The sequence below is a fragment of the Rhinolophus hipposideros genome (assembly GCF_964194185.1).
Source record: "Rhinolophus hipposideros genome assembly, chromosome: 17".
Lineage (NCBI taxonomy): Eukaryota > Metazoa > Chordata > Mammalia > Chiroptera > Rhinolophidae > Rhinolophus > Rhinolophus hipposideros.
This window is the reverse complement of record NC_138063.1, coordinates 21884672-21900340: the sequence shown is the minus strand read 5'-3', so window position 1 is coordinate 21900340 and position 15669 is coordinate 21884672. Positions and strand designations below refer to the sequence as shown.

General features: G+C 37.0%; 1 protein-coding gene across 18 annotated transcripts in view; it reads right to left on the bottom strand.

Annotated features, from left to right (window-relative positions):
* PIAS2 (protein inhibitor of activated STAT 2) overlaps positions 1-15669 on the bottom strand; it is an 87133-nt gene that overhangs the window by 36900 nt on the left and 34564 nt on the right. For all 18 annotated transcript variants that reach the window (XR_013995304.1, XR_013995305.1, XR_013995306.1 and 15 more), the window contains 4 exons: positions 12259-12733; positions 9759-9843; positions 1707-1757; positions 1484-1574 (listed from right to left, as the gene is read on the bottom strand). Coding sequence is in view for 14 of the 18 variants with exons in the window: in XM_081079051.1 (XP_080935177.1) it covers positions 1484-1574; positions 1707-1757; positions 9759-9843; positions 12259-12733 (702 nt within the window). In the remaining 4 variants the exon portion in view is untranslated. The remainder of the gene's footprint in view (positions 1-1483; positions 1575-1706; positions 1758-9758; positions 9844-12258; positions 12734-15669) is intronic.

The following is a 15669-nucleotide window of genomic DNA, read 5'->3' as shown; positions in this document are numbered from 1 at the left end:
GAGAAGATAAAAAAAGAATTTCCATTATACTATGGAAAAGGGAGGTGTGTGTGTGTGTGCAGAAGGGTATGCTCAGTTAAAGTTGTTCAAGTGAAATAAAACAATTTATAAGTGCTCTTATAAATAAGATTCTAGGAACTGGTTCAATGAGCAACAGGCATATGGAATATCAACACCACTATCTGGGTAATTTTTAATGAAACCTTTGTTTTGCATAGTTTTGGGCCTGGAAAAGAATTCTGTCTTCTGGTACGTCGACCAAATAAAAACAATGGCAGAGCGTCTGCCAAGATGGTAATAATAACTCATGAACTGGCTGAACAGTGAACTCTGGAGATTAGAATTTAAGACACCAAGTAACCCTGTTTTAAGTTACTTTGACAGAGAAAGACAGCAATTAGGGGTGAGGGAGAATAACCGACGATAAGAATGAGGTGTTAGCAAATTCAAAGACAAGTGCAGTACCAGTCTTAATCACCTAAAGTATTTTAAATCTATACTTTTCCACACTTACTAGTTTGGTTTCATTGGTAATTCTGAGTTATCTGTTAACTTGTATTCTCCCTCTGACCATCAGCAACACCTCCACTCAACCATCAATTACCTGGCTATTAAGAACAGAATATAGCTGGAATATTGTAAGATACAAATGTTTAGCCTTCACATGTTTCTAACAATTTTCCAAATCTAAAGCAAAAATAAAATGAAGTTCATTTGACAGGGAACCTCTGGAGCAAATCTGAAGGCTTTCTAAATAAAGGCTGCTGGAGAGCCAGTGATGGATTTTGTTACAGTCTCAACCTAACATTTCAATAGAAGATATACTCAAAGAACGTTTCCTGTTACATGCCATGACAATGTCCTACCTTACTTGTAATTGTGACAAAGGCTGACAGTGTTGTACCTTTAACATTTCCCCCAGAATTTTCTAATTACCACTATTACTTTAATACCATCAACACAAATGTGTTTTTTAAAATTTTATATTAAGAGAAATTTTCAAATACATACAAAAGTAGGGAGAACAGTAAGTACCCATCAACCAGCTTCAATGATTATCAACACGTTGCTAGCTATGCTTTGCTTGCCTCTGGCCTCACTGCCAGCCCACCCCAAAATACACACACCATACTTACATACACTTTTGGTTTTGCCCCCGAGTATTTAAATGCAAATTCTAGACATGCCATTTGACCCAGATACTTTTACACACTTCTTTAATAAGACCTTAAAAAAAATAGTATCACAACCTTACAAAATTAAGCATAATTTTAAAAAATTATCTAACATACAGTTTATATTCAAATTTCTCAACTGCCTCAAAGATGTCATCTTTTTTTTATTATTGAGATTTCAAACACATACAAAAAGAGATAACAGTATAATAATTCCCCACGCCCCTATCATCCAATTAAATAATTTATTTACTCATAATCAGTCTTTACCACTCGACCCCAACCCCTGGTGAATAAAAGCAACTTACAGGCAAAGGAAACAGCTTTCCATTTACTTTTATACACAGACTATTGGGATAGTTATCTTCTTGAGGGCAACTTGTCTCTGCCAAGCAAAGTCTGCATTAAAGAACAAAAAAGAAATTATTCTGAAATAACGTATTCAAACATACTCATGTATTTTCAAATTCATGCTATATGCACATAGTCAGCAAGTATGTTATTAAAGTTAAGAGAAAATTTCAAACTCGCCTCAGCTGAACTTGGACGGTATAATCTCTTCTACCACCTGGCAAAAAATCCCTGTTGAAAAAAGAAAGAAACTGGGTTATGAAAGCACAACAAGAATCACAGGAACATTCTCACTAGAAAATAACATTAGTATTTTTTATTCTTATTCCTTAAAAGATGAACACTAGCCTACCCATAAGCCAGGGATGATAACCCTCATTTACTTAACATTTAATCGCGTCTTTATGGTAATGTTAGCGCATTTTCACTTCACAGAACTTTCACAATGCAATATTTATTTCAACAGGCAACCAATTTGGTTAACATGAAAAGGAGTACCCTAGGTTCTAAAAGAGTTTAATAAATTGTTTGCTTATAGTGGTTCTTAACTTTGGCTGAGCATTCTAATCACTTGCTAATTTTTCTTTTAATGTAAAGGCCCATTCACCAGATAGTCTTATTGGTCTGGAGTACAGCCTGAGCATTAGATTTTTACAGGGACTCAGGTGATCCTAATACAGAACTACAATGAAGAACTGGTACCAATATCTCTACACCATGGCAACTTCCTAATTATGTATCCAACTAAGGACACAGAACCTCTTTGAATTTCAGATGAGAACCTAACAGAGTCCCATATAAAATATCTCTGGCACTGAACCTTCCAAACCCTTGCCACTCAAAATGGAATCTACAATGACGCAGTATGTTACTGCTTGGAACTTGCTTAAAATGCAGAATCTCAGGCCCAGACCTACAGAATTAGAATCTGCATTTTAACAAGATCCCTAAATGACAAGTATGACCAGTTTATAGCCACTATCATAAATCTTGGACTTCCTCAGAGAATCACATTAGAGATGATTCCTTTCTTGAGGGTACACTTAGCCCTCCTCTTGCTCTATTGAGGCCAGCCTTGTCACTGTTTCCAATTCTCTGTATTCACTGGAAGGCAGTGAAGCACGGTAGGGACCACCCTGAGGTCTACAGTCCCAAGCTGTATGACCTTGGGAAAATGATTTCACCTTTCTGGGTCACAGTTTCTACATGTGTTAAAGATGGAACATTACTGCATCTACTCCATGGAGTTCTTGTGATGACTAAATGTGTTAATAACACATTTAAAGTGCTTGAATCCAAGAAGTGCTCAATATGTGTGAGCAGCTGGCTACTAATATTGTTAACTCTGTGCTCACTGTTTCCCTCTCCAGTGGGAGCCTCCACCCTTCTCGAGTGTCTGTTCAAAACATCCCAATCTCCTAGACCACACCGACCTTTTATGAGTAACCCATATCATTTCACTCATTCAAGAAACATTTCACAATTTGGGGGCTAGAGCTTCAAAGGTAAATAAGACAATATTTGCTCTCAAAAATCGTATATGCTAGTAGGTAACAGATAAATACAACTAAAGTAAAATGTAGTGAGTGCTATAAGTGCTATAGTACATTATGAAAAACAAATGCTATAGAAAAACAAGCAATTTAATTGTCTCAAAAGTTCAAGGCAGTTATGACAATTGGTCCGATCAAATTAGAAAGTGGCTTGTACAGCAGTTCTGCATATTTCTACTTAAGAGACACACTTCCATCAGTAACAGTGGCTTCACGAGTGCAGTGATTCTCAACAAAAGGGTGAGGATTAACCAGAGCTACATAACAGAATCTTCACCAGGCTGGGGGACATAATTTGAAAAAAGGAGAAATGACTAAAGATGGACCTAGAAAGGTAGACGGAAGCATGTTATAAAGGGTTTGAAATAGCTCGCTAAAGATTTAGACTTTATCCCAGTATGGGAAAGTACCAAACTGGGAAATGCAATGTGCTAAATATCTTCACAAACATTATGAGTAACGACTAAGCATCTTCTGACACTCATTTTCTGCCAATTTCACTGTCCTGGGAACTTTCACAAGTTGCTCTCATTCATCAGATGTAAAGTAGGCATTTACTATATGCCAGGCACTGTGACAGGCTTTGAGAATACAAAAATGAGTAGGAGATGTTGATTTCATTAAGAAGTTTGAAATGCAAGTGGTCAAATAAATGAAACAACGTTTTAATAGAATATATGTACACAGTACAATGAGAGACAAAGGATGTGTTTGGGGAAATCGGGAAAGGTATCACACAAAAGGTTAAGAGCTGAACTGGCCCTTAAAACAGAGTAGCGAGGAAGAGGATATGCAAACAGCTGTGAAAGCCTCGTTGGAGTACAGGCTGCCGGTGAAGAGTGACAGGACATGAGCTGATAAAAACAGATAAGAGCAAAATGTTGAAGAGAATTGCCAGGCAAAGAGAGTGTGGACTTCATGAGTTCACTACAGGGTTTTTAAGCATAGGAGAGAAAAAACTGAATTAGCTTTAGAAACACCACAGGGTCAGCCACCAGTCAGAACACAACTGTACAACCAAAAAATGAAGGTTCGAAAGCTATTTAAACATGAATACCACTGAATGATACTGAGGTATAAAAACTGATAGGACTTGGTGGCTGACTCGAGGCCAGAAGGTAGGAGAAGGGAAGGTAAGCATCTAGAAGCATCAGGGTTTGGAACGGTGCAAGTGGACAGATGGTGACACTACTCACAGGTAAGAGGTAGATCAAGCAAGGCATTCAGTAACTTGAGTGAGGTCATGATTATTTTGCCAATGTTACACACACAACGTAAATAGATTCAATGGGCTTTAAGTAGCTTACCCAGGGGCATACAGAGCTAAGTGACTGACCTAGAATTCACATTCCAGTTGGTCTTAAAGACCATGCTGGCTTCCTCAAAGGTAGAGTTGTGTCAAGTTTTAAACCTTGAGCTTCATTATTTTAAACAAAATAATCAACGGAGTGTAGCAAATTGAAGGGATGTGGTAGATGAAGTGTGGGATAATACAAAGACACCTCTGTCCAGGTAGATCCTACGCCACTGCCGAAACACGCAACAGGAGGAAATACGCCCAGCAAAAATCTCCCTAAAGGCCAAGTTCATTTTTCAACTTTGAACCCCTGGTGCCTGGAACACTGTTTGGACCATAGTAAACAGTAAATAAATATATGCTGTGGGACCATACGAATAAATAAAAAAACAAAAGACAAACAAGCAGGTTTGGGAAGAAAGCAAGTTCAATTCTGGATGTGCTGTTTGATGGTACCTGTAAGTCATCAAAGTAGAAGCAGTGAGCAAGGTCTCCAGAGAAGTGTCGGTGGTTCTGCAGCCACCAATATAAAAATAAGAAAGCACATTCATGGGTACGAGCAGAGGGTAGTGAGAAGCGAATCACAGATGGATTTCTGGGAACGTGTAAGAGAAGACAGTGTGAGACTGAGAGCCCGATTACCAACTGGAAGGCGGAATGCTAAAACCCCGACGAGAGCTACTCACCGATCAATCTTCACAAGATGCGGTAAAAGGAGCAAACCCAAACGTGAATGTAGGAAAGCCTCTGGTTTAGACCTTACTCCCATTACAGGCAAAGACGTGCTGGATGCTCGGCCGTGGTTCTCAAATGTGCTGCGTCCTGGAAACCCCCGGGGGCTTTAAAAACTATCGTTTGGCCTCCATTCTCAAAGCCTAATTTAACTGATATGAAGGAAGCCTGGGTATTTGGAATATTAAAAGCTCCCCAGTTGATTCTAACATGCCAGCAAAGATTGAGAACCACAGGGACATAAGTTAAATACACAATAAGCGCAACCATCCAAATCGAGAATGTGTAATATGCTACTGAAGTCAAATGCCTGGGTTTTTGTTTTTAAAGACAGTGGTAGAAGTAGGACAACAAGAGAGGAACCGAAGCTCCCTGGAGAAGTGACTGACTCCAGAACTGGGGCAGAGAAACTACAACATGAGCCTGGAGCATCTTTGTTGGGACAAAAAATAAAGTAGTGCTAAGAAATGGATGGAGACATAGCAAAAAGGGCACAGGAGCCAACCTGAAAGAATGCCCAGTGGCCAAAGGTAGAACAGTTTGAGCAACAACATAAATTACTACAGCGCTGAATTATAACCCTCAGAGTACCCAAGAGCCCACATGGATACAAGTAAATAATTGAATTAAAAAGTGGGTGGAAAGGGACAGCTCTTCTTTACAAAAGAGTAACTCCAGTGTGAAAAAGAATAAGGACAATAGAAAATCATACCAGTAGAAAAGAGTGTTTCTGATGAAATAATTGCTAAAGGCAAGATCCACGAGGGAATGCTAAGTTGGTGGGAACTCTGAAGAAAAACAGGAAAGTGCCAAGTCTCCAGCTATCTCCCCCAAGATATGTGTTAATAACAAAGGAAAAAAACAGTAACTTTACAGTGAAAAAATCTGGTAGACAACACCCTACTCAAGTGATCAAGGTTAACATTAACAAAACTGAGATGTGTCAATATTATGTAGCCCCTGATATGATACCACTGAGAAGGGTATATAACTTGAGGTATTCTTGCCAAAAATGCATAATCTCAATCTAATAATGGCAAAACATCGAACCCAGATTAAGGGACATTCTACAAATACCTGACCAGTACTCTTCAAAAAGTATCAACAGTTATAAAAGGAAAAAAACTTAGAAACTACCCCAGACTGAAAGAGACCAAAATGACGTAATTAAATGTGATTTGAGATCTTGGATTCAATTCAGGAACAGCAAATCAACAGCAGAAAAACTGTAAAATCCAAATAAAGTCTGTAGTTAATAGTACTGTAGTTAAGTATTATTGTACCTAATGCCTTGGTTTTGATAATTGCGCTATGGTTATGCAAGATGTTAATATGAAGGGAAGCTGGGTAAAGAGTATATCTACTATTTCCTGTAAATCTATATTTACTTCAAAGTAAAAAGTTTTTTAAAAACCTTGGGAGTCAAAAGTAATATGTAGCCATGTTTAAATATGGAAACTGAGAAAATTTGAATATGGGCTAGACATTGTTTTATATTAAGGAATTACTAATTTTTTAGTGTGATTACGTTAAAACTTAACCAGACATGCATCTTGAGGTATTTTGAGGTGAAATTATATGATACTTGTGATTTGCTTTAAAATATTTCAGGAAAAAAAGGGGAGGGAGGTCACATACAGACTGCCAAAATGTTGATTAATTGAAGTTAGGTAATGGGTATCAAACTTACTTCCACTTACAAAGATGTTTTACTATTTGATTACACAACTCTCAAAAGGCTGGGATTTACATGTACATGTGTATGTGTGTTTTATTTTGTTTTCTTCGGAGGGAGGGTTGCAAATAACTTTAAATGTTAATTAAAAAAAAAAGTTGGTGGTTAAAAATACGTAAGAAAATTTATCATGTTAACCATTTTTAAGTGTATAGTTCTGTGGCATTAAATGCATTCATACTGTTGTGTAACCATCATCACCATCCATCTCCAGAATATGATTAAAATTTTAAATTGAAAATTATTCAAACTTTAGTCACTCATTTTTTGATTAGTTAATACATTCACATAGTTCAAACTTCAAAAAGATATAAAATTGTATCTTGAAATCTGTATCTTTAAATTTACTTACTCTAAATAATCTTCTTTCAAAGGCCCACCCAACACTCTAGTGAAGCTGTCCCAGACCTCTAAGGTTAAAAGTAATCTCCTCCTATGAGTAAGTAAGCTCTTGTCAATCACTGAACTGGCTCTTTTCATACCATACCTAGCAATGCTAACGTGATCATTTCATGTGTATGAGCTGGTTCACTACAAGACTACAAGCAACCTGTAGAAAGGGGTCATGTCATATAATATGGTGCTTTGTACCTAATAAAACACCTAGTAAGTGTTGATCTCGAGCAAGGAATCATCACTGAATAAAAAACACTTAAAATTAATGATAAGGTTTTAGATAAGATATAATATTTATTCTATTTATTTGTTGGTTGGTTTATTACCACCCCCAAGATTGAAAGTTCTTCCAATTCACAAAAACTCACTGCAATGCCTTGCCCCGATGAACATGAACTCCATCAAGCGATATTCATTTTACTGCTTTGATAAACGTCTCCTCTAAATTCTCTCTGTATTTTCTGAAACCCCTATTATTTGGATACTGGATCTTTTGGACTAATCCTTGTACTGTCTGGTTTTTTAAACCTTATTTTTCAGCACTTTGTCTTTTCCCCCTTTGTGAGAAAGCCAGTCTGTCTATGCACTACTCTTTGGGAGCTCAACCTTTACAGGTTCAGATTATAAAATCAATTTGAGATTTTGTTGAAAATGTGCACTCTATCTATCTATCTATCTATCCACAAGTGATATGATTAGTGCAAGAATCTAAAGCTGTGCCCCAGGATCTTCCACATAACAGTGCATCTTCAAGATGTTGAGGTGTTTAAAAGAGACACGAGGCCTACAAATTTGGTTCCACCATCTTGGGGATTGAAAATTAACATGCACATACTAATGCCTCTGAAAAGGCTGGCAGTAAAGACCTTACGTAATTATGTTGAATACAGACTTTCTAAAACTTAACTGCAGAATTCTTACTTCTGAAAAACTCTCAACATATCAGAAAAGATGAGTATTTTAATGAATAGTTGAAAGGAAGTAAAAGACTTCTAATTTGGTCAACTCTGTGTTCCCTTTTAATTCTCAACCCCAGAAAATTATTTAACCTCCAGGAGCCTCAATTTCCTTATGCTAAATCTTTAAGAATACAATTTCAAAGAGTCATATAAATATTATTAACATCAAAGATGACTATACTTTTTTTTTTTTTTAAATTTTGTTGGGGAAGGGGAACAGGACTTTATTGGGGAACAGTGTGTACTTCCAGGACATTTTTTCCAAGTCAAGTTGTTGTCCTTTCAGTCTTAGTTGTGAAGGGCGCAGCTCAGTTCCAGGTCAGGTTGCCGTTTCTAGTTGCAGCCCACCATCCCTTGTGGGAGTCAGACCAGCAACCTTGTGGTTGAGAGGACGCACTCCAACCAACTGAGCCATCCAGGAGCTCAGCGGCAGCTCAGCTCAAGGTGTTGTGTTCAATCTTAGTTGCAGGGCGCGCTGCCCACCATCCCTCGCAGGACTCGAGGAATTGAACTGGCAACCTTGTGGTTGAGAGCCCACTGGCCCATGTGGGAATCGAACCAGCAGCCTTTGGAGTTAGGAGCAAGGAGCTCCAACCGCTTGAGCCACCGGACCAGCCCCAAAGATGACTACATTTTTAATTGGAAAGTATATACTACAGATGTCCTCTTCTTTCCTCTGGTATCTGTTAGTTCATTTGCTTATTACAAATGTGTCTACGTTTTTTCTGTTTTTCTAAATGGCAAAGCTAAGAATACTTTTCATAACTGTATTCAGATTTCTGCCAATTTTTTGCCCAGGTGATCATACAGCTCAGAACAGTTCCAGTTTATGTTCTTGTCCCAGAAAAATTATTAATAATGTTTAACTTTCACTCTAAAAATACCTCAGTTTGCATGATAAAGTATATATGATCATCCTACCTGTGGGCTGTTATCACAAATTCTTTTTTATGTTGTTATATTTTGAACAAAATTTTCATTAAAAAACTCATTGCCAAATGTGACAAAAAGTAATTCAAAGATACTCTGGTGTTTTACTCAAAGGTTACATTTTTTTTTCTCATATACAGTATTTATTAAATATTTGACTAACCTTAGTTTTATATACCACCCTTACTTAAGGAGAAATAATCCAACTGTTATGGACTGAATTGCATGCCCCATAATTCATATTGAAGCCCTAAACCCCAAGGTGACCTATGTGGAGACTGGGACTTTAAAAAGGTAATTAAGGTTACATAAGGTCATCCAGTTGGGGCCCTAATCCAATAGGACTGGCATTCACATAAGAAAAGGAAGAGACCCCGTGACCACAGGCCCACAGGGGAAGGCCACGTGGGCACACACAGCAAGAAGGTGGCCATCCGCAGCCAAGGGCAGAGGTTTCAGAAGAAACCACATCTGGCAACACCTTAATCTTGGGACTTCAAGCCTACTGAAATGTGAGAAAATCAATTTCTGTTGTGTAAGCCACCCAGTGTGTGGTACTTTGTTACGACAGCCCTAGCAGACTAATACACCAACATTCATGGAGAAACATATTCCAAACATTCCTCTTACCTGGATATGCATATCTCTCTGACTTGCTGAGGTGTCAGAGCAAAAATAAAAAACTTCTCTTGAAATCGTTGAATACTGCTTTGAACTGGGGAGGGGGAAAAAAAGATAATATTCAAATAACAAATTCAAGGATATTAGCACCTGCAATAACCACGTATTTTTAATAGAGTCGGCCAAATTCTAAAAATGTTATGGATTTAAAATACTCCAAAATAAACAAGTATTATACTGCACTCATCTTGGAATCGTGAAAGTCAAGTCACTCTAAAGCAGGTTCAGTTTTAAGCATTTAATCATCTTTATTCTAACACACAAATTATAATACAGTCAAAATATGACACAACCCTTCAAAATTATATTTCACCCTTGACTATATAGTATCATTTAATGAAAATCTGATCAGGCCAATACCCCTCCCCCAGGAGAACGCTATCCAAGATGCAAGATGGGTTTCTTTCTTTGTTATGTTTTGTTTCTTTCTTCGTTGTGTTTTGCTTTCAATACTTTTATATTCAATTACACATATCATTCATATGAGAAAATTTAAAACTTTAAAACTTCTAAGTTGATAGAATATTAAGATAATTCTTTGCACACAAAAGATTATCTAGTTAAAAAAGATGACCTAATGAAGTCATCCATAACTAGATTATTAAAAACTGTAATATATTTACTTCACAAAGAACTTCAACAGATATATTATACTGATGTATTATTCACTAATGTTCTAGTGCCCATTAACACAAAAGCTAATACAGAGCCCTCAAGTCTTCTGCTTCCTAACAAGTACTGAAACATGCAAGAAAAGGAAAAAAGGCTCTTGTATGTTTCTAGCCACATTCTTCCAGATGCATGAAGATAAATCAACAAGATGCCAGTTAAATATCAAATGTCAGAGGCCTTCAATCCACAAGTCACACCAAGTCAAGGAGAATATTAACTCCTTGGGTAAAACTGTCTTTTCAGTCCAAAATATAATCCCAAATAATCATGCCATTTCTATGGAAAAATGGCTCTGTCTCATCACTACGAACCATAGTTAGATTCTAGGAACTTACAGCAAGAAAAAAAAGTGCATATGGTAATCTAATTTGTATTAACACTTACTGACAGTTTTTAGGTAGGGCAATTTCATGACAGAACAGTAGCCAAAAACACACTAAACTTGCCATAAGGTAAGTCTATTAGCTAGACTTTCATTTTAATGCAGATCATGAGAAAGAATGGCAGGGTGTAAAGTAGAAGTATGCAGGTTTTGTGGTTTTTCTCCCCATTAGGTTCTCCAACATAGGATCAGAAAACCAATTCTACATACCGTGTTTCCCCGAAAATCAGACCTAGCCGGACCATCAGCTCTAATGCGTCTTTTGGAGCAAAAATTAATATAAGACCCGGTCTTATATTACATTTTCATATCATATCATATCATATCATATCATGTAAGACCCGGTCTTATTTTACTATAAGTAAAATAAGTAAAATAAGTAGTACAATAGGACTGGGTCTTATATTAATTTTTGCTCCAAAAGATGCATTAGAGCTGATGGTCCAGCTAGGTCTTATTTTCAGGGAAACACAGTATTTCAAAATGAAGGGATGAAATGCATTATTTTACCTGTCTGGCTCAGTATTACTGAATAAAAACAATTAAAACAAGGACCTGGGAAAAGCAGAGCAACCTTGGCCTGCCAACCAATCAGGTCATACTGACCCAAGTAACCAATTCTGCCCTCAAAATTTCCTTCTGGCTCAACCAAGATAATCTGTAGTATAATCCTATACAAAAGACCAAAGCACATTGATATATTTAATGGTTTTCAAATGACTTAAAACAAAAAGAGTTTTCCCGGGATAGAAAAGAAAATAATTACTCAGGTTAACTAAGAAATATCACTTCCCAAACAATTTATTTCATCAATAAAACCAAATATCTCTGTAAACAATTTCATTAGGCAGTAAGAAATTATGCTATTATAACACAGAAATCATCAACCTAGGTAAAAATTCGTTAAAAGTCATACATATCAACTTTTAGTAATATAATAAAATTTATTAATTTTTCTGAGCAGTTGATGGATATTAAGCTTTAAAAAAAGCTTAAAAACGTGTCAAGCTCCCTGTGCCACTTTAGAAAAAAATTAAGTTATAAAACGTTTATTTCTTAGAAAAGCAGTTTAAAAGGTATGTTAAACAGTAATTCTCTCTGTAAAAATATCCAAAGTATCAAAACACAGAATCACAGGCAGTAAGATCTGTGTCTGTTCCCACACACACAGAAGCAATTTAGTTCGAAGCCATGAGAACGTGCATGAATCATGAATCAACAGTTTTATATTAGATTTAGATCGTGGTTGCCAATATTTTTTTATCTGGGCATTTCAACATTTGGCATTAATGCCTCAATTTTATAATATTAATAGCAAATCATTCCTCAATAGTTGAAGGACTCCTGCTTTATTTACTCGCTTTCCCAGAATAAATGCATTGCTCTAACACTTACCTAAACTTGTGGGCTTGATGAGAACATCAAGAACATCATAAAAGGGTAAGTTTTTTAACTGCACGTCAGGATGGACAGGAGGAATTGGGGGAGATGGCTGCTGCATCTCAAACGTGGGCTTGGTATCTTGAAGCAGCACAGAACCAACAGGCGAGGCCGGTGAATGGGGTGTAACTGAAGTGGAAGGCAAGGCGTGGATTCCAGCCACGGCCAGGTCAGGTTCTACAGGTGACGAGCTACCATCCAAACTGAAAACGGATGATTTGATTGTGGATAAATCAGAAAGTCCTTCAAGAGTTCGTGGGTATCGGCGTCTATACAATTCTCGGATTTTAATCTGAACTGCAGGGCTACAGCCGCTCTTCAACAAATGCAACGCCCTCATCAGGAGGTCATGCTTGCGTCCACTTTTATTCCGCCCAGCAAAGCCTAGTAATACTTGCAGTTCAGAAACCCTAAAACTAGAAACCATATTCTAAAAGGAAAGAGAAAAAAAAAAGACATAAGCAAATAGTCACCTTCAAGTATATAAATACCTTATTTAAAATATACTATGAATTCTGATTTTTCCAGCATTCTTTCAACTGGCATGTGCTAGTAACCAGCATTTCCACCTACCAGTTATATTCATTCCTGTTCATGCCGTCATCCCCCACCCTGCCAAATCACACTGAAGTTATGGTGTTGTGTTTTGTTGTACTTTGAATTTTGGTAGTCTATTGGTGTCTATTAAACCATTATCTGATTATATACACGTGAAAACCCGTATTTGCTTTCTGATTACAAAATTTATAACCAATGAAAACATACCTTTTCGAAACTAAGCCTTACCAATACATGTTTGTCACGGTATTAATTAACCAAAGAATTACATTTTATAATATTGCATGCATAACTTTTGATGCTAAGTAGTAAATCTACAAAATCAAGAGAGAAATGAGATCCAATGAAGTTTTCACCCAACTCAAATATTAAGGAACAGAAAATACAAGGAAATTATTTTTTAAAAGCAAAGCTAAAAATTCATATATCTTATTTAGCAGATATCAAACTTCTAAATCGACTGAAGGTCCCAACTGAGCATCCAATGAGAAAAAGACTTTTGAAGAGAAAGGAAATGAGTGGTCACAAAAGGACTTGTTCCTGGATGTAAAATGAAGGGAATAAGCAGTTTCTGCTTCACATCTCACCGTCAGTTTTTTTAACAAAACCTAGTATATACTTTCAGCGATTTGCTGCCTCAGAAATCCACCTACTTAGTGATTTTCAGACAATGAAGGTAGTCAGATTTACTTGTCACACCCATACCACCTAGCCAAAAAGAAGAGTATGTATGACCTAGAGCTGACCAAACACCCTTTCAGAAACCTACCCTTTCAGAAATCGACCCAAGGAAACTACCCCCCCCCCTTGGCCCCTCGCCTGTCCTCAGTAGTGCACACCTCCACACTACCTGGGATTCCTTCTCAACCTGGTAGTTATGCGTAGGCAATACCTACAGCAGGCACTGATTCATAATACGTAATTCCTCTGTTCTGCACTTAAATCTCATAGGTAGCCCAGAAACAATTGTTTAAAACTCTCCTTGGCTTCTAATAGTTGTCAGGAATAACACTTTTTAGTTTTCTAAACTGCAAACAAATTTAAATACTGTGTTTCCCCGAAAATAAGACCTAGCCAGACCATCAGCTCTAATGCACCTTTTGGAGCAAAAATTAATATAAGACCCGGTATTATATTATATATTATATTATATTAATTATATTATAGTATATATTAGACCCGGTCTTATAGTAAAATAAGACCAGGTCTTATACAATACCCAGTCTTAATTAATTTTTGTTCTAAAAGACGCTTGGAGCTGATGGTCCAGCTAGGTCTTATTTTCGGAGAAACGGTAGGTACCACACGAGCCAGTGTAGCTCTAAATGACACTCTCACAGCAACGTGTCATAATGCCATTGTCATACTTTAACTCGCTTCATTTCCTCCATGTGTTAAGATGAATATTAAATGTATCTTACCCCTATGCTATGGACAAAAAAGATAGAAAAACAAAACAAAGATGGAAAATCAGAAAATTCCTGGCCTATCTCATTATACACCTGCTCCAGTTTACTCAAGGTTTCATACATAAAAAGGACTGATAGCTTTCCAGGCTAAGTGTCTTTCCAAGCAAGAAATGGGACTTTTTCCCTGAAGTCCCCAATCATACTAAATATTTCAACTGAAGTGTGCTTATGTTACAGTAGTATAAGCAACATTCAATCATGGAGAACACTAACACCCAACAAAGACAGTCATAAAGAAACAAGACATCTGTGATTCTTTCTAAAGAAATGGAATACATTACTTTGCTGCCCTCCTTCCAGTTATTTTTAGATATTCTGGTTAAGAAAACCTGTTTTACAGAAATAAAGGAAGAGAACACCAAGTCACCCTAAGCTTGGCTCTCAAAAAGGAGGTCTCATTGCACTTATTGCCAATGGTAACTTTACCTGACAGAGAATGCTAATCAAAATGGCCCTATTAGCTATTGTAAACATACAAACAAAAGGAAAGGAAGAGATAAGGGCTTAGACCTACAAATGTGAAACAACAGGATTCTGTCCCAAAAAAGAAGCCCTCTGGTCTGGGGAAGGGCAAAGAAAACAATAGCAGACAGGACAGTCTTTGCACTGCAAAATGCTCCAAAGGCAAAGTAATGTCGGGCCCTCCCAAAGACGATGGCTTTGAGACTCGATGGTCTGTGGAAAACTTCCCAACAGTAATAAGTAGTTGTCTGTAAGTCAAGTACTAGCATCAAGACTCAGGACCTTGGGAAAGTCACTTCATCCCCCTGGTCAATTCTATTCAAAAACAAACAACAACAAAAACTGCCCTTTATTTAGCATTTACTATTAAGATATTCCCTAAGGAGCTTACTAAGTCAAATTCTATAAACATCTTTCTTAACAAATCTTGCTGGATCCCATTCTTCTTGAAGTGATGCATATTTCATTTTTTTTTTGACTCAATCTTCAACCCAATTTCAGCCGTCACCAGGTAAGGTGAGTCTGCCATAACTGCTACGAATAATGGATTTCAGCTATCATTCTTCCATTGACTTCTGCTGCCTACATCTTTAGTATAATTTTTAAGTGGATTTTATCCAGTCCATCCTGCTGCCTACCAAAATCTCCCCTCTAATACTTCAGTTACAAATGCTATAAGCTCTACACAGAGGAATTTCTCAAAACATGCTTGCTGATTGACTTTAAGGAAATTCTCTGAACTACAGAGGACTATGCTGGCATAATGGATTTCTTAAAAAGATACAAAATCTGGATTTCCAAAGAAAAACTAATATAAATTAAGACTAGGACTTCAAATCAACCTTGTTTCTTTACCAAATTTAAGTAACATAAAATT